The 24,673-nt window shown below is 41.1% G+C and overlaps 1 protein-coding gene across 3 annotated transcripts; it reads right to left on the reverse strand.

Annotated features, from left to right (window-relative positions):
* Positions 1–1,233: 1,233 nt before the first annotated feature.
* LOC132592552 (uncharacterized) lies at positions 1,234–11,035 on the reverse strand. 3 transcript variants are annotated; one of them, XM_088675275.1, is made up of 7 exons: positions 10,862–10,998; positions 10,492–10,652; positions 8,812–9,033; positions 8,483–8,562; positions 5,061–5,191; positions 4,039–4,114; positions 1,234–1,863 (listed from the first exon to the last, which is right to left on the reverse strand). In XM_088675275.1, exons 3-6 carry the CDS (start codon positions 8,852–8,854, stop codon positions 4,081–4,083), a joined length of 288 nt encoding a protein of 95 aa, XP_088531401.1. In that variant the 5' UTR covers positions 8,855–9,033; positions 10,492–10,652; positions 10,862–10,998; the 3' UTR covers positions 1,234–1,863; positions 4,039–4,080. The 3 variants fall into 3 exon arrangements, with proteins under 3 accessions (XP_088531401.1, XP_088531399.1, XP_088531400.1); XM_088675273.1 differs by lacking the exon at positions 5,061–5,191; XM_088675274.1 differs by lacking the exon at positions 1,234–1,863 and having other exon boundaries at positions 2,323–4,114; positions 10,862–11,035.
* Between the last annotated feature and the right edge of the window lie 13,638 nt (positions 11,036–24,673).

Here is a 24,673-nt window from a genome sequence, read left to right on the forward strand (position 1 = left end):
TTCTCAGCCACCATGCTAATGTTGACCTTTCTGTTGAGTTTCTGTGAAAAAGGGGACGAGCCCCTCAATCTGATTCTGGCTCTCTTTTCATCTTACATATCAAATGTGGCAGTTGCCATATTCAGACTTGCCCGTATCATTTTGTGTGCATAATCTCTTCTACGTGTGTCTCATACACTAGGGCTGTACAACTTGAACTGGGTCAAAGATTTGGAGGGAATGGTGGCATTGAGAGACAGTAAACCACACCCACCGGGATAATGAGGCAGTGGTGGTGGCACATTACCTGGCAGAGCCCATGGAAGGCACTGCCACAGACCCTGTGAACTACTGAACAGCCCATCTCCAGGTTTGGTAGGATCTACATTGGGTTGCCCAAGAACATGTTTCTTGCCACTCACCGTCATCTCAAGCAAGAGGGTTTCCCAACTTGTGGTGGGCAACATAGTTACATGCCACTGCACCAGCTTGGAGGCTGAGTTGGTGGAACGGTTAGTCTTCCTGAAGATAACTTTCCACTGCTGGAACATCAGCCTGATCAGCGCTTGTGAGCTAGTGGCTGGTCAAGGCACCCTCTGACTGTTGCTTCTACTTCTGCCCCCCCTCTCTCTCTCCCACCTTCCACCTGCCCACTTTGCTGTCCACCTCTGCTACCCTCTTCCTTCCACTGCCCTCCTTGCTGCCTTTCCAAGCAGCAACATTCAGTGTTTTTCAGATGTAAGCAGATACACCCTCCCTGACAGAGCACACACTTGCAGCCCTGATACTTCCACATGGTAATGGAGCCTCATGAGTGAGCATGGAGCATGCCGCACCTTGTCATTAAAAAAAAATTGGCAGGAGGGGCAGGAAAACTGGTTGGGACATCTTCATTGCATCGGCCCAGTTCTGAACAGCTTTGCTTTGTTCCTGAACTCCTGGATCATGACTCCTCAGCACTGTGTCTGCTGCTGAGCCTGCACCATTTCTTGCTTGTAGGAAGATCTCTTTCTTACTTCCAGGTGTGTGTTGAGTGGGAGCCAAGACTAATTTTGGCATTGTTCAGAGTGGGTATAAACACTTTCCAGGTCACAAAGTTCTTGGAGTGATCAGCAAGCAGTAGTGCAAATTACAGATAGATCACTTTGAAGATTAGCCATATTTTAGAGACTTTGCATGCATAGATAGATAGATGATAGATAGAGATAGATAGATAGATAGATAGATAGATAGATAGATAGATAGATAGATAGATAGATAGATAGCTGATAGATATCCCAGAATACTAATTAGCAGGACTACCTAGCAATAATTTTAAATTATTACAGCACATCAACATACACCTGTGAGGTATGCCCTGCCAACCAATAGTATTCTACAGTCCCTTGTGCTGTCCAGGTGTTTGTTTTTAAATTACACCATAATCTGACTGAAAAGTAAAGTTCCAGCAAGTTCACTGAGAGTTATTCCCAGGACATGTGGCTACCATAATATAAATGCTTAACTGGTAGTCCATCCAATTGATTTGAACTCAGTTTGGCTTACTTCTGAGTAGACATGTTTAGGATTATCCCACATGATGTTTCAAAGATGGGAGGACCTTGCAAAGCAAATATATTTTAGGTTATTTTAAAATCCAACTTCCTCTTCTGCACTCTCTCCCATAAGCAGTTGTTTGAATCTGACATGAGTGTTGAAGATTACCATGCTGTGCCTTCTGAACATAGTGAATTTGGTGATCTGGTTCAACTGGACTTTTCCCACCGTTTTCCTTTTAAAAACAAAACAAAAACCCAGCCACTCTCATTAGCATCTGCCTCAAAAAGATTTCTTTGTGACCAGAAACATAACCTGATGCCACATTTGTGGAAAGGAGCAAAGAGCCTGTAAAGGGGAACACAGGCAGAATGACTGTTATGGCTTCTATCAAGTTTTCTCTGTCCAAAATAAAGGTTAAAAAGAGTGTGGAGCATGTGCTACCTCCAAACTGAGGCTGGCTGCTGAGGGCTTGGCGTATTGCCAGCCATGAATTTCTCTTCCAAGAGTTCTCTGCTGTTTTATTTATACCCTCTCAACATGTCTAAGTATTCTCCAACCGTCTACCCCTAGAAAATTAAGGGGAAAGCCTTTGCTCTCACTAGAGTATTTTTGATATTTAGCAGATCATTTAATTCTGGTGAGAAGGGCATTTACTGCTGCAGAACAGAGGCCAGAACCTCATTGTCAATAGACAAGCTCCACTTACATTCCTGGCCCTTCAGATTTACTGCTAACACACTGGCAGGCAGCAGCAGTGGATGTGATGTAATATTGGAAATGTTTCTGGCTGTTGGATGATATTGCCTGGCAATTATGACCAAACAGTCCAGATTTTTCAGAGGCAATGACCCTCCCTCCCTTCTGTTGGAAGTTCTTATTTCATCTGTGTTCCTTGCTTGTTCCTGTCTGTCCCCTTGGTTGAAATATCTCCCCTCCTCTTCTTTTGCCAATGCTGAATAGCAATCAGGATTCAAGTTTAAAACTAAAATCCTAAATGCAAGGTATAGCTGGGCCAAGGAGGATGCTACGGTTCTTTCTTTAGCTTGCATCTAATGAAAAGGAATGCAAGTGAGATGCTATAAATACCATAATAATATAAAGGGTTTTCAAAAAGTAGCAGTTAACACTAAGAAAGTCTTACATGCAAACTTGGGGGGGGGGAAGACTTATCAACCCAATTTTTGCAGCCACAAGGCATTCTGATCAATAAAAATAAAACATAACATACTCGCACATATATATTTGTATAATGCAGGAAGCTGTTCTTCCCAGTTCTCTCTGGAGTGCAGAAATGAGAAAGCATCTCTAAAACCTGGCTTTATTTACCTCTGAGGTTTGCAAAAGTGAAGGCGAAGTGAGTGATTTAGAATGTTAATTTTATTTAAAGCAGAACTAAAGCTTCAACAAACACGCCATGCTTATAGCTTGATATAAGAGGAAATTGGTGATATCTTCATACTTAAATAAATGTCTTTAGAAATAAAATATATTTTCTGTGTTTTGTTTCTATGATCTGCTTTGTTTCCGTGACATCAAATAGCAATTTAGGAAATCACAGCTTGGTTATCACCAGTGTCTAATTTTATTGATTTGTAATTTCAATATGGCAATGGTGTATGTGTCAGTATATTTCTCACTGTGTGATGGGGAGTTAATTTGGGTTGCTCCATGTGTGGCCACCAATTTCATATCCCCATGGCATATACTTGTGAATGCAAAGCGAGATATACTCAGGGAATTTTCAGACATGGTATTTGTTCCATCTCTGATGCTCCAGCATCACAAGCCATATAGTTATTCTGCTTATCTACCCTCTTCTGAGGGACCCAGGTGGCGCTGTGGGTTAAACCACAGAGCCTAGGGCTTGCTGATCAGAAGGTCAGCGGTTCGAATCCCTGTGACGGGGTGAGCTCCCGTTGCTTGGTCCCAGCTCCTGCCAACCTAGCAGTTCGAAAGTACATCAAAGTGCAAGTAGATAAATAGGGAAGGTAAACATTGTTTCTGTGTGCTGCTCTGGTTCACCAGAAGTGGCTTTGTCATGCTGGCCACCTGGAAGCTATACGCCGACTCCCTCGGCCAATAATGCGAGATGAGCGCGCAACCCCAGAGTCGGTCACAACTGGACCTAATGGTCAGGGGTCCCTTTACCTTTTTACCCTCTTCTGACCCGTTACCCTGCCTCCCTCCAGGAAGAAAACTGGAGAATGAGGTCATTGTATTTGGCAGGGGTTACCAATGTGGCTCCCATGGGTTGACATATATCCACAGAGGTATTCCCTGTTGCACAGAGAGTCCCCTCACTTTCCCTGCTGAAATTAGGCATGGAAAAAAGCATTTGATTGTTACCAAGATAATTGGTAGAGTGGTCTTGGTTGTGGTGTGGGTGGGGGAAGGTGCCCATGAAAATTTAGTTTGCAAATGTGGCAATGGGCCAAAAAGGTTGGTGACCCCTGATACATGGTGTAACCTGCACAAAGTAATATTACATGATGTTATGGGAAATGGTGTGATATGATGCACCTGGTTTTTGTGGGTGCCACTTCCTATTATTCTGCTTGTTGCTCATGGATGGAGGAACTGAGAAAAACCAACATACCTGCAAAGACAAAAATAGCAAGTTGTCTAGTAACTTTAGATATCATGCCTGCCATGAATTTGTTGAGAACCCAACTTGTTGAGTTTTGCTACTCAACTTTCTTCAAATTAAAACTGCATCAGAAGATTTTGCTTTAAAAAAAATAAAAAAATAAAAAATGCACAACTTCATCCAGGGCAAAAGGAGTCCTTGGAGGACCTCCTTCCTGGGACCTTGGGTATTGCACTTTGCAAGTGTTCGTTATCCTACATCAGGGGAATGAACATGCCCTGCCAACATTTCCTTCCATAACCTTTATTAAACACAAATGACAGGCTTGTGAAACCATTCACTTAATTAATTTCTTCTTAGTGTCATTCTGTAATGTCTTGATCTGTGTCCAAAATGTACATTTACCCATTTTCCCCATGGGATGAAGAACCTTAAAGTTCCTTTTGTTTTACAAAAGAAAAAAGTAATGGAGTCGTTCTTTTTAAATATATATAGAAGTCCTGTTTGCTCATTGTACTGTCAAATAAACCTCACATTAAACAGCTAGTAACATGATAATGGCATAGCTGCCAAGTTTTCCCTTTTCTCGCGAGGAAGCCTATTCAGCATAAGGGAATTTCCCTTAAAAAAAGGGAGAACTTGGCAGCTATGGATAATGGACCAGAAGATGTTTTTGCCCATGCATATAAAAGTGTATCATGTTGATACAAGAGTTGCTCTTTCCTTAGTCCCTGGGCTTGACTTACAGAAATCTATTTAAATTTCAACTCAAATTGTCATTTTTCTCTTTTCTCAGTTTAGGGGTTTTAATATTTGCAGTTGACCTTATACGGCAACCTATGAACCACGGTGCTTAATGTGAGCAAAATTACATCATGTAAGAAATTTCCTTTGGCCCGTTATCCTGGTCAGTGCAATGGCAAGGCTTAGAAAAAGTCACAAGGCTGTAAATTACCTGGTGGGAGGTATATGGAGAAAGGATGGTGGGAGGCATCTCCTTAAGTCTAGCACCGAAGTTCCTAATATTCTTAATGCTGTTGCAAGATCATAGTGAAGAATGGTCATTAGGTGTTCCATCTTGGCACCCTGTCAATGTGGAATATTTTATGCAAATTGAAATATCTTGTTCCGAGAAATAATAGATCTGTAGTGATATCATTCCCGTGTTACAGTGTGAAGGTTTTCATTGGAAAGATGGGTTGGCCACAACTAGGACATCTTGTTGAGCCTTAGAGGGATATATCAGATGACATTAAGCTAATGGCAAGAATCACATATACAAGAAAGAGGTCATAGACCATTTTTTTATATTAAAAAAATTGATAAGGGATAATTGATTATCCAGATTTGCTTAACTAGGCAGAGGAAATTTCCGGAGAGTATGAATGTCAGAGGAACAGAAGCCAGAATAGGGGTCGTGAGGTAAACTGGATGATTGGCTCCAATACCATCAGATAAATGAAGTGTTTAAAATGGATAGAGTAATTGGTTTCCAAATTGAGAGGTCAAAGGTGGAAACAGAATTGCTAGAACCTAAGACGAAAATACTTTCGAGAATGTACAAATTGCTGCTAGAATGGCATACAAAAGATGAACAAACTAAAAATGCTATGATTTTGTGGGCAAAGGATGTGGGACATGATATTATGATAGAGGATTGGGAGAAGTTGTGGAAGGAAAATATTAAGTTTACTGCGTGTAGTTTATTAAAGGAGAATATAATGAAAATGATGTATAGATGGTATCTTACACCAGAAAAGCTAGCAAAGATTTACCACAACAACGATAATAAATGTTGGAAATGCAAGAAAGAAATAGGTTCATTTTACCACATGTGGTGGACATGTCCACTGGTGAATGACTTCTGGAATAAGATTTATAATGAACTTAAGAAAGTGCTAAAAGGCACATTTGTGAAGAAACCAGAGGCATTCCTAGTGGGCATTGTAGGGAAGGAGATTCCCAAGAGAAAGGTATCTTTTTTCATGTATGCCACCGCAGCAGCGAGACTTTTGATTGCTAAATATTGGAAGCAGCAAACGTTACCAACGATTGATGAATGGCAGATGAAGATGATGGAATTTATGGAACTGGCAGAGATGACTGGACGAATCCGCAACCAGGGAGAACAAGCAATTGAAGAAGAGTGGAAAGATTTTAAATTGTATTTAAAAAATTATGCTAAAGTAATATTTTAAGAATAGAAATTAAGTGGTAAATAAATCTGTGGATTAGGTAAAAGAGGTTATTTTAGAATAGAAAATAAGAAATTTAGTATTAAAAGTGAATAAATTAGAGGTAGAATTTGCTAAATTAGAAGTGTGTTTGAGAAACACAGGGACGGGAACCCGAGGAGGTCCCAATATACACTGTGATAAAGATAAGTTATATAGTTTTTCACTTTTTTACTTTGTGGTTTTTTCTGTTTTTCCTGTTTTTTGTATTGTATATCCATATCTCCCCCACCCTTTCTAATTTTCTGTAAACCCTTTTTTTTATTGTGAAAATCAATAAATATCTATTTTTTAAAAAAACAGAATAGGGGTCGTGATCACATGTATACCCAATAGTCTTTGGTGGATCATCAGATCTGGTACTCTAACACTAAGCAATGCTAGGGAAGAATATGTAATTGAGCAAATAAAAGAGGCACGGAAGCTCAAGCTACTTGCACACTTGAGCTTTAATAATGGGGACTAATGAGAGATGTCCTCTCAATTATAGTGAAGTGAATGGAGGTGGTGGCAGGGAGGGGGGCTTATAGCAGTGTTAATGCCTTTCAGGTTTTGGTATGTAACAAGTAAGTACCTAAATGCATCTGGATAAGAAGTAACAGTCCTCCCCACATTTCACTAGGAAACAACACACAAACACACACACACACACACACACACACACACAGCCTCTTGAACTACAAAGAAAATGCATTTTTTTGAGAGAAGAAAGATATACTATGGAATCTTGTCTTTTGGCATTTCATTTAAATAGCACTGCTTTCTCAAATTTATATTGCTAGGCAAACAAGTTGTCTACAAGGGGGGAATTTTCAGATAATCTTTTTATGTCACGCGAGAACAGTACACTATGCCTATTGACAGCATAGTAAAATGTAGGAGAAATGAGGAGTTGGGATGAGTGTGAAAGATTAGGGGTATTATATGGCCAAGCTTTTTACCTGAATCTTTTAAAAATAACTACTCTTTAGTGCCCCGTCTGTTTCCAGCAAAAGACAAAAACATACTGCTCTTCAGAAGCACTTTGGGAAACCCTGGGGAGTCTGATTGGCAAGGCCAGTTTTGCATTAAATTGTGAGTGACTCCATCAGATATGTGAAGTGACGCAAGCTCTCCTTTCATTTTGTAAAATGCACTTGAGCGCCAGGTACCCAAGAGATTACAAAAGCCCCTAAACTTTAGAAAAGAAAACCCAACTCCTTTCAGAGATTGGGGTCAGGGAATGTGAATATGTCATTGAACGAAATGTGAACAACCTTATTTGAAAGGGGAATTTTCATTCTGAAAGGGCTACCCTTCTTGCCATGAATCGGTGATAAATTCTGAGGTGTGGGAGTTTATCATGACGCCTCCTAAAGCCACGCCTGCAAAAAAGAAAAAAAAATGTTCCTCATTTTTTCACATCCTTCTTGGTCTAGGGGGCTACATCTTTATGGGTCAATTTTGACAGGTAGGTGAAACAACCTACCTGTCAGTCACCTGACATCATTATGGTATCTGATGGTCGATATGTGTATTGTTCTACTGCCCCCACCACCACCACCAACATTTTAATTGAAACTGTGTGGGACAGGTGATGTAGGCCAACTGGACATGGCCTCACAGGCCGAACTGGGACCACTGCTGAGCTGAATTTGGCCCATGGGGCAGAGGTTTACCGCTCTAATTTAATCTGATTCAAACTTGAATATTTCAATTTCACTCCACTTACTTGCCAGAGCAAGGAAAAACTATATGGCAGGTGACATCATCACACCTCTTCTGAAAATAGTGTTGAAACTGTGCTCCCCTGTTGTGCCCCTCCACCACAGCACTGCACACTGGACCCCAAGCTAGTCTCATTTTCATCAGGTGGTGATGATGTGCCTCATTGTCCTGCCCCCATGGCCTTCTGCTGTCCCACCATGCAGTCTGTCGTGACAGCGGCTCCACCATTTTGCAAAGCCCTGCCAGCAGAGAATGGAAGTTGCGGCCTAAGTATGTAAATCAATGTGTACTTTTCAGTGGGACTTACCTTATGTCCATAGGATTTCTTCCCTAAGTTTTTATATTTAGGCATACATTTCATTGAAATAAATGGGGCATACTTTTGGGTCGGACTGTCTGAGGAATCCAGTGATAATGAATTACAAAAAGAACTGACCTCAGCTGCATTTCCCATATGGATCAGAACTTGGATCAACCAGCTTTCACACTTTCCAAATGTTCTGACACAGTTCTCAGCTGGAAAAAAAGGGATATCAAAATACATTTGAAAATATTTTAAGACAAAATACATTTAGATGTTCTTATTTTGAGGGGGGAAATCAATTTTTTGAGAGAAAATACATTTTTAATTATTTTCTCACTGGCACCCCTGTTGAGGCTCTAGTGGGGTAAAAAGGCACATTGACATGGTTGCTCCAGCACTGTAGACCATTGCAAGCATCACAGAGAATGGGACTGAGCACAGGTCAGAGCACAAAATCATACCTATTGTGTGGTAGGGATGGTGATGAGTAAGGATTACTTCCATGTCATCACTGGATTAGTCACCCAGAAGAGCACATTCAGGTGGTGAAGTTTGCAATGCCCTTCAAGGGCAAAGCCACTTGCATCTGGTCTGATCTTGGCTCTAGTGAAGTGTGGCAGGTTTTATAACATCGGCTGAAAGTAGTTCTCTTTCTCCAGACCTCTGGATAGGTATTTCAATATCTGGGGGGAAATATGACAAATGCAGTTGTTAACAATAGGTACCTCCACATGTGGTGGGAATGCCCCAAAATCCAACTATTATGGATAACAACCATACGAGAAATATGCAAAATAACTAGAAATTACCCCAGAAATAGCCCTACTAAACATCTTCCAAGACAATCATGCCCACTCACATCACAAAGAGCTCATAACCCACCTACTCTCAGCAGCCAGAAACATCATAGCCAGACACTGGAGAGACCTGTCAGGAGTAAGCATGGGCCAATGGTACCAAATAGTATGGGAAACAGCCTTACTAGAAAAAAACTAACCAATAAGCTGAAAATGACATTGGGGCAAATGGAAGAGGACGCCTTCACCCCAGTATGGCTCCCTTTTATCACATACACAGTCCAACAAGACAATGACAAGAATCCACCAACAGCATATGAATCAATATGGCTAACCTGATTCAGAAACACCCACCCATCACACTCACACATGAAAGCAAAGTTCACCACAGCCAGTCACAAACAACCACACCCTAGGCCAACCCCAACCTCTCTCATCATCAAATGAACACAAATGAATAGAGAAGAGAACCCACACAAGCGACACTGACACAAAACCCCACACATACATTAAATAAAATAGAAACTTTGCCACCTGACCCCACCCCCACTCACCATGACCCCCTCCACCTCTTTCCCGCTTTTCTTCCTAATGTAACACTAATGTCTCAACAAATGAAACTGATCTGTAGAAAATGTAACTTGAAAAAGAGACATTGCGCATACTTTTGTAAACCAAGAAATCTTTAATAAAACACACACACACACACACACACACACACACACACACAAATATAGTTACACTGTCTTTTATATTGTTAGGATCTGCCCTTGGATCTCTTGTGCTGAGGGAAAGAATATAAACTATTCTAAGCGACTAAATAAATAAATTCAATTTTTCATGCAGACTTTACAGAAGTCACAGATTCATATCAAAATGGGATGGGTGTCTGGGACAACACCTGCAAAGATGACATAGAATGGAAATAGACTGATTTGCTCACCTGTAATTCTGGGTACACCATGCTTAGAAAAGAGGAAAGGCTATGCCCACTGTAGTTTTAAAGACATCAAAAGGTTGTTGGCAAAGCCAATTTTGTGGCAGCAGTATGAAGGCATACAGGCAGGAATTCCTCTGTGAAACACACCAGATCCTGCACACTATTCCTACAAATGACTGGGAACTGTAGTGAGTGCCCATTTAACCTAATTTAACAGGTTATCCTTTGACCTTTGAAAATATGGAAATGATTTCCATCTACTTTGTTTGCACTTAACTGAAACATCTAACCAAAAGTGGGTATTTGCTGCCAATATTTGGTCTTCTCATCTCCTACTAGTTTCTGGAAACAAGGCAAGCACTCTCTGCCTCCTCAGCTCCATCTTGATTTTGTTTTAATCCTACCTGTAAATGGTTTCATATGGTGTAAAGCCTTCTTCCTGAAGCCTGCTTTTCATTGCACAAATTCAGGGATTCTATCTGAGATCGACAGTACTGACAGAATGTGATACAAGTTCCCCTTCACCTTGTTGACTGTCGGCATTCACAAGATGCTGGAAATCAGACTGAAAAGTTTGAAGAGGAAATTGAGAAGAAGAGGTTAAATATGTTAGAAGCAAAATGAAATACAAGACTCCCGTGTTTTCCTGCTCCCACTTTCCTGTCTCATTCACCACAAATGTAAGGACCTCTTTTTGTGGAGATAAAACAAAGCTAAAAAACAATTTTAAATTGCACAAATCCCCAGGTTTTTACTGCTGGAGTTTTCCCTTACCTGTTTCACTGCCATATCAAAGCATGGCTTTAGCCACTTTCCTCTGTGCTGATCAGAGAATGTGCTTTGAAGAGAGTCCTGGGACTGCCTCACCTCCCCTGCCACATGCTTGTTTTTTTGTTTTCTGAAGTGAGGTTCAACCTATGACAGACAATAAAATCACAGTAGAGTTGCCAAGTGGACAGAAAGCAACTGGCTCATGCCTCCATGTCTATGTGGTTCCCATTCACTGCCTCTGCCTTTTATGGTCCTTTGGTAGATGTTGAATTGCACATATCAAAACATTCTGCCTAGATTGCAGGGTAGGGATGGGGAGAAGTTCAATTCAGTTCCCATTAAAACATGAACCTATCTAATTTCCTCCTTCCAGAACATTCTGAGGATCAAAGTGTAATCACCCTTCAAAATTCGCTCATCTCTGAATTTTGCAATGTAGTTCCCCAGCCAAGAAATGTGTACAAAACTGCATATACTAGAGCAGGCATCCCCAAACTTTGGCCCTCCAGATGTTTTGGACTACAGTTCCCGTCTTCCTTGACCACTGGTCCTGTTAGCTAAGGATCATGGGAGTTGTAGGCCAAAACATCTAGAGGGCCGCAGTTTGGGGATGCCTGTACTAGAGCAAGTTGTACTTATAAAATGCATATGTTGGTGAAAATAGCATACAAAAACACATTCTATTTGAGAAATGGTTTTGTAAGAATTTGGCTATTAGGTAAAATTGTAGACACAGGTGTGTATATTGGGAGAAATTTGCACTAAAATGCTGAAATTTTTTCAGGGTGTTTTTTTAATTTTTTAAACCACAAACTAATGTGGAGAACATAATTTAGGCTTAGAAAAATGAGAAACTGAGAGAAACCAAAATTGGCATATTCATCCATCTATAGTGGCAACTGCCAACTAGCTGAGAGGTGTCAAATGCAGTAAAAGTAGCAGCTACTTCTACGAATTTGACCCCAACTTGAAGAATAGGGAGGTACATACATGTAAGGGAAGAACTCTTGATATGTGGCATTGTCTGGCTTGGAGTGCCAAAACAACAGCCAGGAACAAAGTTGCCATGTGTGTTTTGTCATAAGCTTTGATAGGGAAACTGTCATTAATTTTGAAGAAGCAGGTATGGTATTGGGAGACGCATCTGTGTCTTTACAAAACACAGGTATTGGAATAGGTAATATATATGTCTCCTTCTTGATGATGGACACAAAATAACAATTTATGGACACTTTATATCCAAGGCAAATGGATATATAATGCAATTCTGGTATGATGTGTTTGTTTATCTTCACAACTTGGTGTGCTTTCCAAGAATGTAACCATGTCTTGCAAAATGCCACGAGAAGTAGCCCTTTGGGAATCTCCTTCCGTTAAACTCGCCGCACTTCAGCCCTAATCTGTGAGAGTGAACAGCCTCTCGAATGATGTTGTTTGACAGTGGCTCAAGTCGGCTTTTGAATTCGGCAGCACCCCTGTTCGCATTCAGTGAATTATGGCTGCTGCTTAAATAAATATTTATATCGCTAACTGTTGAGCACTTTATTGTGACATTTTATTGTTTAGACTTCTTGGGGAGAAAAAGGTTAAATATAATTACCTCTTTGTTCTTAAATGATAAAAAGTGGGTAACATCTGTGCCGACTGCTGCGTGTGCAGCAATAATAGCTGAGTGTTAACAATAACACAATGACCCACTCATGTGAATGTCACTGCCTTTTACCTGAGTGTCTCCAGCAGCTAGGAAAATAATTCCTATTCACCAAAGACTAATTTTCACATTTAAAAAATCTTTATTATGGGTCTAGTGCAGCAGAATTGCTTGACACAGTAGGGAACCCATACTTAGAGTGGCAATATAAAGTATGAGGAAACGCCTCAAGTCACAATCAAGCTGGGCAGTAATTCAGGCTCCAGCATCTCCCAATTACACCAGAACGCCAGCAGATGGCGCAAAGCATCTCAGAATAAAACTGAGCATGCTCACTCATCCAGATACAATCAGTGGCTCAAAGGTGATGTTCATATTTATTTATTTATTTATCTATGAGATGTGTGTGTGTTTGCCTACTCTGCCTTGAAGGCTAAAGGCAGGCTCTAAAGTAAGGGTATATATAAATGCTAGCATGCCTACGCTTAAGGCAGCTCAACCACGGTCACCAAAACGTTGCAGCAAAATGAAAATTATCAACTCAACCGCCTTGGTAACTGCACCATCCCAGTTGCTAAAAGGCTGGCCAAGCAGAAATGGGTCAAAACGATTCCAGAAGACGCACAGGTTCAGATATTATCGGTGCACACACACTTAGTACCTACCTATTGGCTCCAGTCCAACTAACATTGATCATGACTAGGCCACATTGAAAACGACAGTAAACCGAGTGTGCTGAAGCCCCCTTTAAGACTGTTACAGGACATTGGGGGGGGGTTCTTTTATTTCTTAGGTATTCCAGGCTCCTGGTCTGGGAAGATATGGGAAAAGAATATCATGCTAGATCTATGGTTTCCATTATGGAGTCAAGAGCTATATTGTGAATACTACAGAGCTAAATTCATCTCGATTTTTTTTCTTGCATTACTTTATCATTCTTTACCCTTATGATGTCCTTGAAGCCTTGATGGAGCTTTTAATTCATCCTATTGGTTAAGGGAGAAGATTGGAAGACATGACTTTTTTCTCCCTTTTAATTATTTTTTCCACATTCTTTGCCTTAGGATATATCATAGTGCCTTTAGGAACTTTAGTAACATGGTCTGTGAGATTTAATCATGGGGTGTAAATTGCTTTGAGAATCTCAGATGAAAACAGCTGCTGTCAGATGCCCAGACTGTTCTTGAAAGATGGACAAGGAAGTGGTCCATTTCAGTGTCCTTTGTGCAACAGCCTCATGATCCACAGTGAGCTCGGTCAGGCCTGCAAAAGGTGAACTTGATGTCTAAGGACTGACCATAAATAAAGCATCAGTTTATGACAAACTGGATAATTCTATAGGCCCCACATGCCTGTTTGATTTTGGCAAAGTGCAGGAAATTTTGTGATGCTTCACTGATGGAACATCTATCCAAATAACGTTGTATTACACAGAGTCAGCTGGGAGCAAAAGGCAAAAGAAGCATTCTAGTTTGGAAAAATTAAATCTGTTAAAGGATCCCAAATGCCTCTACTCAAGCATCTTGCAGTGGTCAACCAGATACCTACAGAAATGCTATAAAGAGGATATGGGTGCAATAGTCCCTTCTCTGCTCAGAGGTAGGTCCCATTTAATGCAGGGGGACCTATTCCCAGGTAAATGGCCATAGGACTACAGCTTCAATTGTTTTATTTTAGCCCAGCATTCTGTCTAGGAAGAGATACTTTCAGATAATCAGGAGAAATTAGGAGATGTTTCTGGGTCAGTGAAGTCATCCAGTTTCAGGCTTTAAAGGTCTGAGTAGCAAGAGCGCATGATGGTACCCTCGGATCATTCCTGGTCTTGTCATCTATAGCTTTGTCTTCGGTGGCTGGTCCTACTGTCAAACCCTCTTTCACACAAAGGGAATGAATCATTTCTTCAAGGTCACAGAGGATATCAATAGAAAAGGCTTGAGATAGAAAACAGACCATGTGCGGCTGTAGGAGAAAATCCACCTCAGTGGCTCATCGGGCCATAGCAGAAGGACTGTTCTGAAAATTAAGAGTGACTGTGCAGCCAAAGAGCCATTTAGTTTAGAGACAGTGATTACTGACTGTCTGATTGAAATGTGGGGGGATTTTTTTCCGTCTATTGGATTTTTTTTTATTCCACCTTCCATCTGAGATGTGACCAGTTGTATATTTTATTCATTAATTATATCATTTTTGGGCTGTTCAATTTTCCGATGATTTTCAATGAAAGAGACCAACATTTTTTGACATTCATTACAGAGGTGAGTGCCTACTGTCTTCCAACATAGTAGGAGCATAAAGATTTAAATCACTAAGGTCAAGGGTTTCGCAAAGCTGGTCTTCCTAGAGCAAAAGAGAGTCACAATCTGAAAAGCCACTTAACAACTCTCATCAGGAACATTTTAAGGGGACAGGGAAGCCTCAAACCCACAGAAAAAAATCAGAAGCAGAATAATTCTCATGGTCCCCTCAGTGCGTATAAGCTGTGTGTTACTTTATTTTGCCCAGGTCAACAAATCTTTTGCCCCATGCCTCAGATCTGGCTGATAAAAGATTTATTCTCTATAGTTTATGGGAACAAAACATACTTGGCTACTAGGCGCAATGGCTATTTTTTACCTCCAAGGCTGGAGACAGGAATGCTTCTGACTACCAGTTTTTGGAAACCACAGGAGGAGTGGTTTGCTCTTGTACTCAGGCCCTCCTTGAGAATTTCACAAAGGCATCTGTGTGGCCAATGTGAGAACAGGATGCTGGACTAGATGGGGCAATAGGCTCTTCTTATGTTTTAATGCTATATTACTAGAAATCTCTACCATCTCCTAGAGAACTAACTCACAATTATTAGATATTGGATTGAATCCCAAAGTACATTCTGATTTATTAAAGGAGTCCTTCCATGGATGGAATGTCATGTGATGCAGTGAAGGCTTCTGCTAGTGGAAGGAAGCAGTTTTGGCCAAACCCCTCCTTTCTGCAGCCACCCTCCCCCATGCTTCCTCTCACACTGTTCAGCAGTGCCCCTTGCCCTCCAGAAGATATTTTCAGGAAGGAAGGAAGGGCTGCTGCAAAAAAAGAGGTGACCTTCCCTTTGGACCACAGGTGCTGAGGGTACTCTTTCCATAAGCTGAAGTCCCCACTCATGGCATCTTTGGGTCCAGTGCATTATATTTTAATAGATATTGTCTTTGAGTGCTGATTCCAGGCAAACCGCCCTGGAAGCTTTTATGATTGAATGCGTAATATTTACATTTATAAAGAAAACCAGTAAAATATTTCACAGCCAATATCTTGCTCTGTGTGCAGACACTAGAGCAGCCAGTTGGGAAGACTTGCTCAAGATTTTTCCTGATGCTCATATAAGTGTTGGGGAGGAGCCAAGTGCTGTCTGGGAACTCCCTTTATTTCTGTGCGACTTACACCATGCTTGTAGTACCACCCCATAAGGCTAATTTAGAAATACTCTTCCCAATATAATACATTTATTTTGCATAGACTTTTCCTTGTGAGCAATTCTCTCTAGCATTGTCATGTTAGACCCATCTTTCTATTTGGTATACAGTCTTATTTCCTAGAATGCTGCTAAGTAGTGATCGGCAATGTGTAAAGGCAAGTGAAGGAGCAATGGTGTCCCCTGGGTGACATCACTAGCAAGTCCAATAAAGTCCTGCCCCCATTAAGATATCTGTGAGACCAATTTTTTAGCACCTTGAAAAATCTCCCAGCCAGCTGCTGCTGTAGAGGATCAATGAAGCTACTGAGGAACTTGTCAGAAGGACAAGGCTACACAAATATTGTCTTGTTGTGATCCTTATCAGTTAAAGAACTTTTGAGGAAATACCTCAGTGGAATGGTGACTAGCCACTGTCCTCCGTGAGGCTGAGAGGCAAATGTGGAGAGAGAGGGAATCCATTGCTCCCAGCTTAGGTGACACCTGTCCAATTCATTGCTAACCACCTCCCCATGACAGGAGATTACAGAATAGGGTTGTGGCCTTTCCAAAACACACAACAACAACAACAACAACAACAACAACAACCCAGAGTGCTCCTCAGAAGAGGTGGGGCTAATAGGAAGTTCAGGCCAACCAGAAGGCCCCAGAGAGCATCATCCTGCTACCAAGGTGACAACTTTCCATGACTGAAATCTACTGATATCTGCTGTGAGCTCTCCAAGGTGCTGACAACCCTGCTGTCTTTATTGGGATTTGACTGGATTATCAGAGTTGCCTTATTGTGACTCTGCTCTTCAAGACATAGCCTATGTTTCATCACTAACTGCCCTTAATATCAACCCAACCTCCCTGGGACCCTAAGATAGAATGAAGGGAAGATGGCGGTACATTAGACTGTGATTCAAACTGGAGGATCTGAGTTACAAAGTCTAAATTAACACCTTGTGGAAGAGCTGTGAGTTTTAGGAGGATTCTATAGTTTATCCCTTTCATTTGCATCAGAATTTTGAGGACCATTTGAGCCTTGTGCATACAAATAACAGGCAGGTGCAAGCCCCAGCTGTTGTTTGGGGTTATCATAATGAAAGGGGCTGGTAGAGCCCAGGGGGAGTGTAGAATGGGGGCAGAATGGTCTTGGGGAAGGTCTTGGTAGGTTGTGGGGCCCGCCACTGTGTGAGAGAAAATCAGAAAGTAGTGCTAGAACATTTTACTCAGAAAGAGTCTATCCACCAGATCTCTAGGGAGTCGGTCAAAATCACATGTGATATAAGGGGGACTGTTGAAGAGCCAATGGGATACTGGATTTGAGGTAGAACACCATATATGGAATCCAAGGTTTAAGAACTGTATAAAAAGAACATAAGCTTGGGGGCATGAGTTCTTCTGGATGTGGACCATCAACTCTGTGGGCTGAGTGTGAAGTTGAGTGAAGTTGTGTGCAAGTATCTTTTAAATAAAGACAATATTATTTGTTCTGATTGCACCATATATGCCACAAGTGATCAGCTCCAAGGGCCAGGTGGTTATGAAATTTCATAGGAGCTTCCAGATCAAACTTCTGGTACCAAATTGAAAGTCTCATAAGAATAGAATTATTATAGTATATTTGCTGTGCCCACCCAGCACCTTTCATAAACTGGAGGGTGATGCTGTGCAGTGGAAAACTCATGTGCAAAGTAGAACTTTGATTTTCCAGGATTCTGCATCACAACAAAAGCTTACGTACATGAGTACAGCAGGCTCCCCATTGCAGATGTTATCCCTCCAATTTGCAGGAGGCAATGGCAGGTAGAGCTAATACCCTCATCCCTATTTTAGTATACTGATTTTACCTAGAAGATGAATGCCTGAAAAGGACTAAGGTGCCCTACAAACCCTTTCAATTTCTGGTCATCTTTAGAGGAAGAGTTGTGGTTATGGGTATTGCAGTGAGCACAAGAGGTTGCACAGTGTGCTTAACAATAACTTGTACTCCATTTTGCTTAAAAACCTTTCCTCCACTATTTTCATGTTGACTTGATTTAACATTGTACTGGAGTAAAATTAAGGGTGAAGGGGTAACATTAAAACCTTGATAAGAGTTAGAATTTACACTTCTGAAGACATACTTTGCCAATGAAAAGCATGTGATCTTATCGATTTAACCTTTAATCAACCCTGCCCCCTTTGTCTCCCTGTGTTCATTTTATTGAATTGTGTCTGAAACGACAGGTTCAGGATCTACATTATGTGGCACATAAAACATACTTCTTAGGACTACATAACAATAGTAGCCCACATAAACAGCCACACTGTTAATTAACACACACACACACCAAGAACCCAGTGCAGCCTGATATTTGGGGTTGCATAAGAGCTGTTTAACTTTTTAAAGAGTATTGGGGTGTGCATGTTACATCTACAGTTTCCCTGCCATGCAAATTTGCTTAAGTAATGCACAATTTGTATAAAGTACCTATATTAATATAATGCACTTTCTCTTACCACTAAGAACTAATCTGGATCAGATAATATCCCTCAAACAACAGCAAAATACTATGTTTAGTTTTGCTTCCCTTGCCAAGAATTTTCCTTTGTCCATCGAAAGTTTCATCTCCCTCAGCTCAGAACTCTCTGTCACACACACACACACACACTATAATACTAAAATTGAAATTGCTTCTCAACAACAGAAACCAAACAGTTCAATATGTACGGCTAACTGCTAGAGTGGGGAGCCTTTGACAGTTGCATTCCATGGCGGGGGTGATCTACAATTGGCCTGCATGCTAGCAGTGGTTTGGAGGCGCCAAAATATGAGTGGGGCCACCCATCTCCTTTCTTTATGCTACCCCCTTCTATTTCCCTCTCTCTCCTATTTCCGTCACCCATTCTCTCTTTAGGGAAGTTTTTAATGTTTGGTGTTGTATTGTTGTTAATATTCCGTTGGAAGCCGCCCAGAGTGGCTGGGGGAACCCAGCCAGATGGGCTGGGTATAAATAATAAATTATATTATTATTATTATTATTATTATTATTATTATTATTATTATTATTATTATTTCCTCTTGCCGAGGGAACTATTGTTGTTGTTTAGTTGTTTAGTCGTGTCTGACTCTTCGTGACCCCATGGACCAGAGCACGCCAGGCACTCCTGTCTTCCACTGCCTCCCGCAGTTTGGTCAAACTCATGTTCGTAGCTTCGAGAACACTGTCCAACCATCTCATCCTCTGTCATCCCCTTCTCCTAGTGCCCTCAATCTTTCCCAACAACAGGGTCTTTTCCAGGGAGTCTTCTATCCTCACGAGGTGGCCAAAGTATTGGAGCCTCAGCTTCACGACCTGTCCTTCCAGTGAGCACTCAGGGCTGATTTCCTTCAGGATGGAGAGGTTTGATCTTCTTGCAGTCCATGGGACTCTCAAGAGTCTCCTCCAGCACCATAAGATACATTCAAAAGCATCAGTTCATCAGTGATCAGCCTTCTTTATGGTCCAGCTCTCACTCAGGGAGCTATAGAGACTACAGTGGTACCTCAGTTTACAAACACAATTGGTTCTGGAAGCGAACTTTCCCATTGAAAGTAATGGAAAGTGGATTAATCCGTTCCAGACGGTCCGTGGAGTACTCAACCTGAAGCGTACTTAATCCGAGGTATGAGTGTAATTGGTTCCGGAAGTCCGTACTTAACCTGAAGCGTACTTAACCTGAAGCGAACTTTCCCATTGAAAGTAATGGAAAGTGGATTAATCCATTCCACCTTCTGTGCTCTCCCAACCTACGTGAAATTAGGTTGAGGGCACGGGTGGCACATCCCTCTTCAAAAGCACAGTGCTTGAGTTTACTGAGGGCAGCTGCTCCTATTATGTCACAATAGCTGAACTTCTTTTTAGTATTATAATTCCCAACAGGCCAATGAAGAGGTTCTTCCTGAAGATTCTCATGAACACTAAGAGCTTGAACATTCAACATTCAGTGAGTTGGTCATAACAAAGAAGATGTGAGCTTTCCAGCTTTCTCTTTCACTCTCTGTGACAGTCCTAACAATTCATCTGAACATTTGGAAAGTCCATCCTCTCCAACATATGTCCATTCTCTCCAACAGTCGTTCCCTAACATTCATTGACTGTCATCATACCACTAAAAGGGGAATTACACTGCTGACCTTGACAAACAAATACAGAGAATTTTAAAGTTGGAATTGTATGCTAACACAATGCCTTAGAGTCTATGGCTCAGATACTGCAAGGAATTCCTAGTCATCTTCCAAACACATACCACTGAAGATACATTTTGTTTGGGTCTTTGCTTCAAAAATGAATAAATCAGCAAATAAGGGGGAATCAATTATCCATGCAAAATCTTTTATGTACAGAACTCCATAGAAATCAGTAGCAAATCCTTGCCAAGGTGGATGGCACAAATGACCCTAATTAGCCCAACACAGGTACATGATGGCTTCGTGACTTCTTAGTGAATTCCTGTGCTGATGTATTACCCTAATATCAGCACTTCTGCTAAAAGAGACTTGCATTCCCCCTGAGATGTAAGTAGGATATTTTCCAAGCAAGGAATGGAAAAACCCTTACCTTGTTAATAAATTATATACATTGATTAGTTATCTATCTATTTGGGTTCATTAGCCTGTTAAAATGCTATTTGGCAAAAAGACAAAAGTGTCCCTCTGTTTATTAAATAGAGTAGTGTGTTCAGCCCAGTGGAGTGATACTAATTTACATCCACAAGGAATTTGGATTAGGGTACTTTTCATTCTCTTTTCTTTCCAGTCTTCTGCTTTGGCCCTGACTTTCCAAAGCTCAAAGCTCAGCAAATGTAGAGTACAACTAAGAGAAATGATAGAAGTATTTTATATGCTGATAACCATCACAGTAAATTTCAGTAACTTCCAAATAGTAGGGGTGGGGGTGGGGGGCAGAAAAAGCTATGAGTTGAATTGTACAACTCACACAATTGGTAAAAGAATAAACTACTGTTACTGTCATTCAAGGGTAGCAAAAAGGGAAAATAAATATTGCACAAGGTTCTGTAACTTCAAAACCAGGAATGATGTGACACAACCCAAAGCCAGCAGAACCCCCTGAAGATGGACAGATTTCTCCAATAGCACCATCACACCAGGTAACAGGACTCCCTTAAAAGGATGCTTCCAGCTTAGTTACATCATGTGACATAGAGCTGACGTGTCACTGAGTTACAATGTAGTACAGAATCACTGGAATGGGCTGTGCAGAGGCAATGAGTTGTTCTGAGCGACATACCTAGTTCTGTCATAAACAGAAGGTCCAAGCTGCTTTGTGGGTGAAACTGAGAGTCCATCTTTTAGATTTTTGTGGCTGAAATCCATTGATCAAATGCAACCCAAGTACAACCGCTGAAACTGTTACTGAGGAAGAAGCAGCTGATGGTTTGTACCTTGCCTAATATAGACATGACTGAAAGCGTTAACGCATAAACAGAAATGCCATCTGATGTTGTCATCTCTGTATTTTTCCGAATTTATCGAAATTAAGGAGTGTGGCTGAGGGAGTCAGCTCAGCAGTCAGTCATAGTTTAGGTTTTGCATTAGCAATGTTTCTGCCAGATGGGCTTGGATACATAAAATGGTGTGGGAATGTGGCAATTTCAGGTGGTTTCTTCTATCAGGGTGGAAATGGAAAACCATAGCTCCCGAGTGTCTAATTGTTGTGATTTGAGCCATTTAAATATACGAGGCTGCATCCCCTGTTCACTCACCCATCTTTCCTGGAATATAGATCAGAACCATATCCATAAGGCTCATTTTGGCTTCTCAATAAGAAAGGGCAGCCAGTCAAGCCTCATCAATGTAAATAATGGATGCTCAAAGAAAACTGGTTAGCCTTCTCAAATCAGAGGTAACACTGAAGAGGAAGAGGGAATGCTTTATGATCGGCTTGTGTACTCATTCCAATGTCTGCATCTTGGTACAAGAAAAGTTAACTTGCCCATCTCAGAAAATGTTCCTTTGACTTTGGGGTTCTTACCCCCACATTAGAAAGGGAGTTCCCTAGCAACAGGTCTTTTCAGCTGGAAAAATAAGGTTCTCCATCCTGCCTTCTGATCTAAAACCTTACTATATTTGGAAACTACAGTATATGAAAAGGACACGTTGAGGTGCTTCTTATATAACAGTTACTTTCAGGAAATAACAAAACCAACAATGAGCTATATGCATATTGTGGCAAACCCCAAAGTTCTGGACAGCAACAATTATGGATATGAAACAAGAGACAATTTTTGGTGCAAAGATTACAAGCTGTTGGGGATGGCACTATTGGAAGAGTGGCAAATGGTCAGTTGGGATGGTAAAATTTTACCATCAAGAATTTAAGACAGGAGGAAAAACCACATCTGGAAGTTTTGAATGTAGAGGTAGGTAGAGTTTCAAGCCCTATCCAAGCATGTGAGGCAGACCACAACAGGTTTATGCTTGAGTTTATACAGACATGCAGAGAATGATATCCATCAACACTTTAAAGAAATTCAGCTGAAAGTACAGAATTAGAACTGACAAAAGATGCCCTGATAGAAAGATCAAGCACGAGCTTAAAAGAATCGATCCAAAGATCAAAGTTTTGCAGAGAATGAGAGCCATCATAAATGAGAAGATAATAGAAACTTGTCATTTTATCTATCTGAGAAAGATTAATCGAAACTACAAGCATATGGCTCAGGAGGGCATGGCGATGGTAAGCCTGAATGTCAGGTGTATAGGTGGGCAAAGTGGAGAAGTGGAGGTGGGCAACAAGGAGGAATTACAATGTACCTATACAAATTGAAAGTTCTAAAATTCAACACATGAAGATTAGATTTTTGATTGCCTGATACCTACCTAGTCAATTACTAGCAATGAAAATGGAGTGATTGTTTCCATCTAAGAAGAGATAGTATCTGTGGTTTTTTAGGGCTGAAATATGGGGTTCCTTTCACAGCAGTTAAAAAAAACAGCATTGAAAAGTGCCCACTTTCCAGAGTTTTTTGTTGATTGGTTTTCTTTGGGGATTTCCATCGGATATGCAGAAGGGTTTAAATCTTTCCTTTCCATGCAGTCCCTCTTGAGCTGCTCAGCTGACTGAGGTGAATGTGAGAGTGCTGAGAATGGGGCTGGATTGTGTGTGGGGGGTGGTGTTGCCTGGAGCCCACTGGGATGACCTGCTTGGGATGCAGCCGATCTCCAGCTTAGCTGGCTGATTCCTGTTTCATTTGGGGCTCAAATAACATTGTTCCCTGGCTCAGCTCAATATATGCTTGCCTAATTTGTTCATCCCAGCTCAGCCAGGCATCAGCTTGCTGAGCCAAAGCTGGTGGAGCTGAGACTGGTGTAAGCCCCCCCCCCAAAGGAAACATAATGGGGGCGTGGCAGGAGTGGGATCAGCAACCAGAGACTTGGGTTGGCTCCTAAGCCCATTAACCTCCATCATGTGATCTGGCAACCCACCATAAATGGCTTGTTTTACCTCTTCCAGGCTTAGGCAGAGAAGCAGCCTCAATGCTGAATGGGGGTTTGGATCTGATGTAACGTTACACCAGCTTAACTTAAGCCAGCTTCTTCTGCATGGGATTGCTCCCATGGACTTTCTTTCCAATTGCTGGTTCTTCTAATGCTGAGAACTTGGATTTCTTTGTTTGTTGGTACAGTAGACATATATCCTCCTAAAAGTGTAGCGGTATTAGCAGAACCATAATCTTCCACTAAATTTATGCCAACACCTACAGTGTTCAAGAAGGTTCCTTCCATTTGCAAGCCACCACTGGTAAGAGGCATCAAGGCTACAGCTTTCATATCGATGTGACTACACTAAGTACAGTGGAGTCTGGAATTGCACCAACATACCAGCTGGAAATCTGTTCCTCCAGCTTCTTCCATGCACCCCAATGTATAGCAGAAATTGCAATATACATCTATTATCAAGAACTAGGGTTTTAAGATGGCAATTTGGTATTTGGGCTTTAAAGGGCATCCTGTGATGACAGACCATATGGTCATCTTCTGCCCTTTAATGTTCCTATGCAATAATGTATTTACAAGGCAACAGAGAGGCTAGGAAGATAATGCCATCTGCTGCCACTGAGACAGGAAGCACAAAATAGATTAGAAAGCTAATAAATGAAAGACTCCCAAGAAACTACCAGGCACCAACAGATATGTTTAATTTTTTATTCTTTCCATTTGCATAGTATTGACCAAGGTATACAGGGAGGGCGATTTGCTTGCTAGTAGAACAAATGGCCAAGCCCACAAATTTGATCTTTCTTTGATGGCAAAAAATAAATTAATGATACAAATTACTCGTTAATCTATTCAGTATTAAAGAATGGGTGGCTAGGGAGGTCTACCAGTGGATCATTCATGTTTGAGTATTCATCATGTTATTGACTCAGTTGTGATCTGTTCAACAGTCTCGGCATAATTAAGTCTCCCGGCTTGCTTTTGTCAAAGCGACTGTATTTAGGTCACACTGAATTGCCATAAACACAGCTGGATTCCAGTAGACCAACCTCTCACAACCCAATATCCTCCAGATGTTTTGGACTACAAATCCCATCAACCCCAACCAATCAGGGATGATTATTTTATATGCATTTCATAGATTTATATACAGTGGTACCTCTACTTACGAATAACTCTACTTACGAATGTTTCTACTTACGAATGGAGCTCCGTCCACCATATTGGATGCGATTTAGATAGGATTTTTTC

This window comes from Zootoca vivipara, chromosome 8, assembly GCF_965207765.1.
Source record: "Zootoca vivipara chromosome 8, rZooViv2.hap1.1, whole genome shotgun sequence".
NCBI classification, from domain to species: Eukaryota; Metazoa; Chordata; class Lepidosauria; order Squamata; family Lacertidae; genus Zootoca; species Zootoca vivipara.

Bases quoted from the DNA above. Each gene is read 5' to 3' on its own strand.
- LOC132592552 (XM_088675273.1), bottom strand. From the start codon at position 8,854: ATGGAAGTAATCCTTACTCATCACCATCCCTACCACACAATAG. The intron at 4,115-8,482 runs GTCAGTTCTTTT...TTGTCTTTGCAG, and splicing joins ATATGGGAAATGCAGCTGAG to GTATGTTGGTTTTTCTCAGT. The intron at 1,864-4,038 runs GTGCATCATATC...TCCCCTTTACAG, and splicing joins GTGGCACCCACAAAAACCAG to GCTCTTTGCTCCTTTCCACA.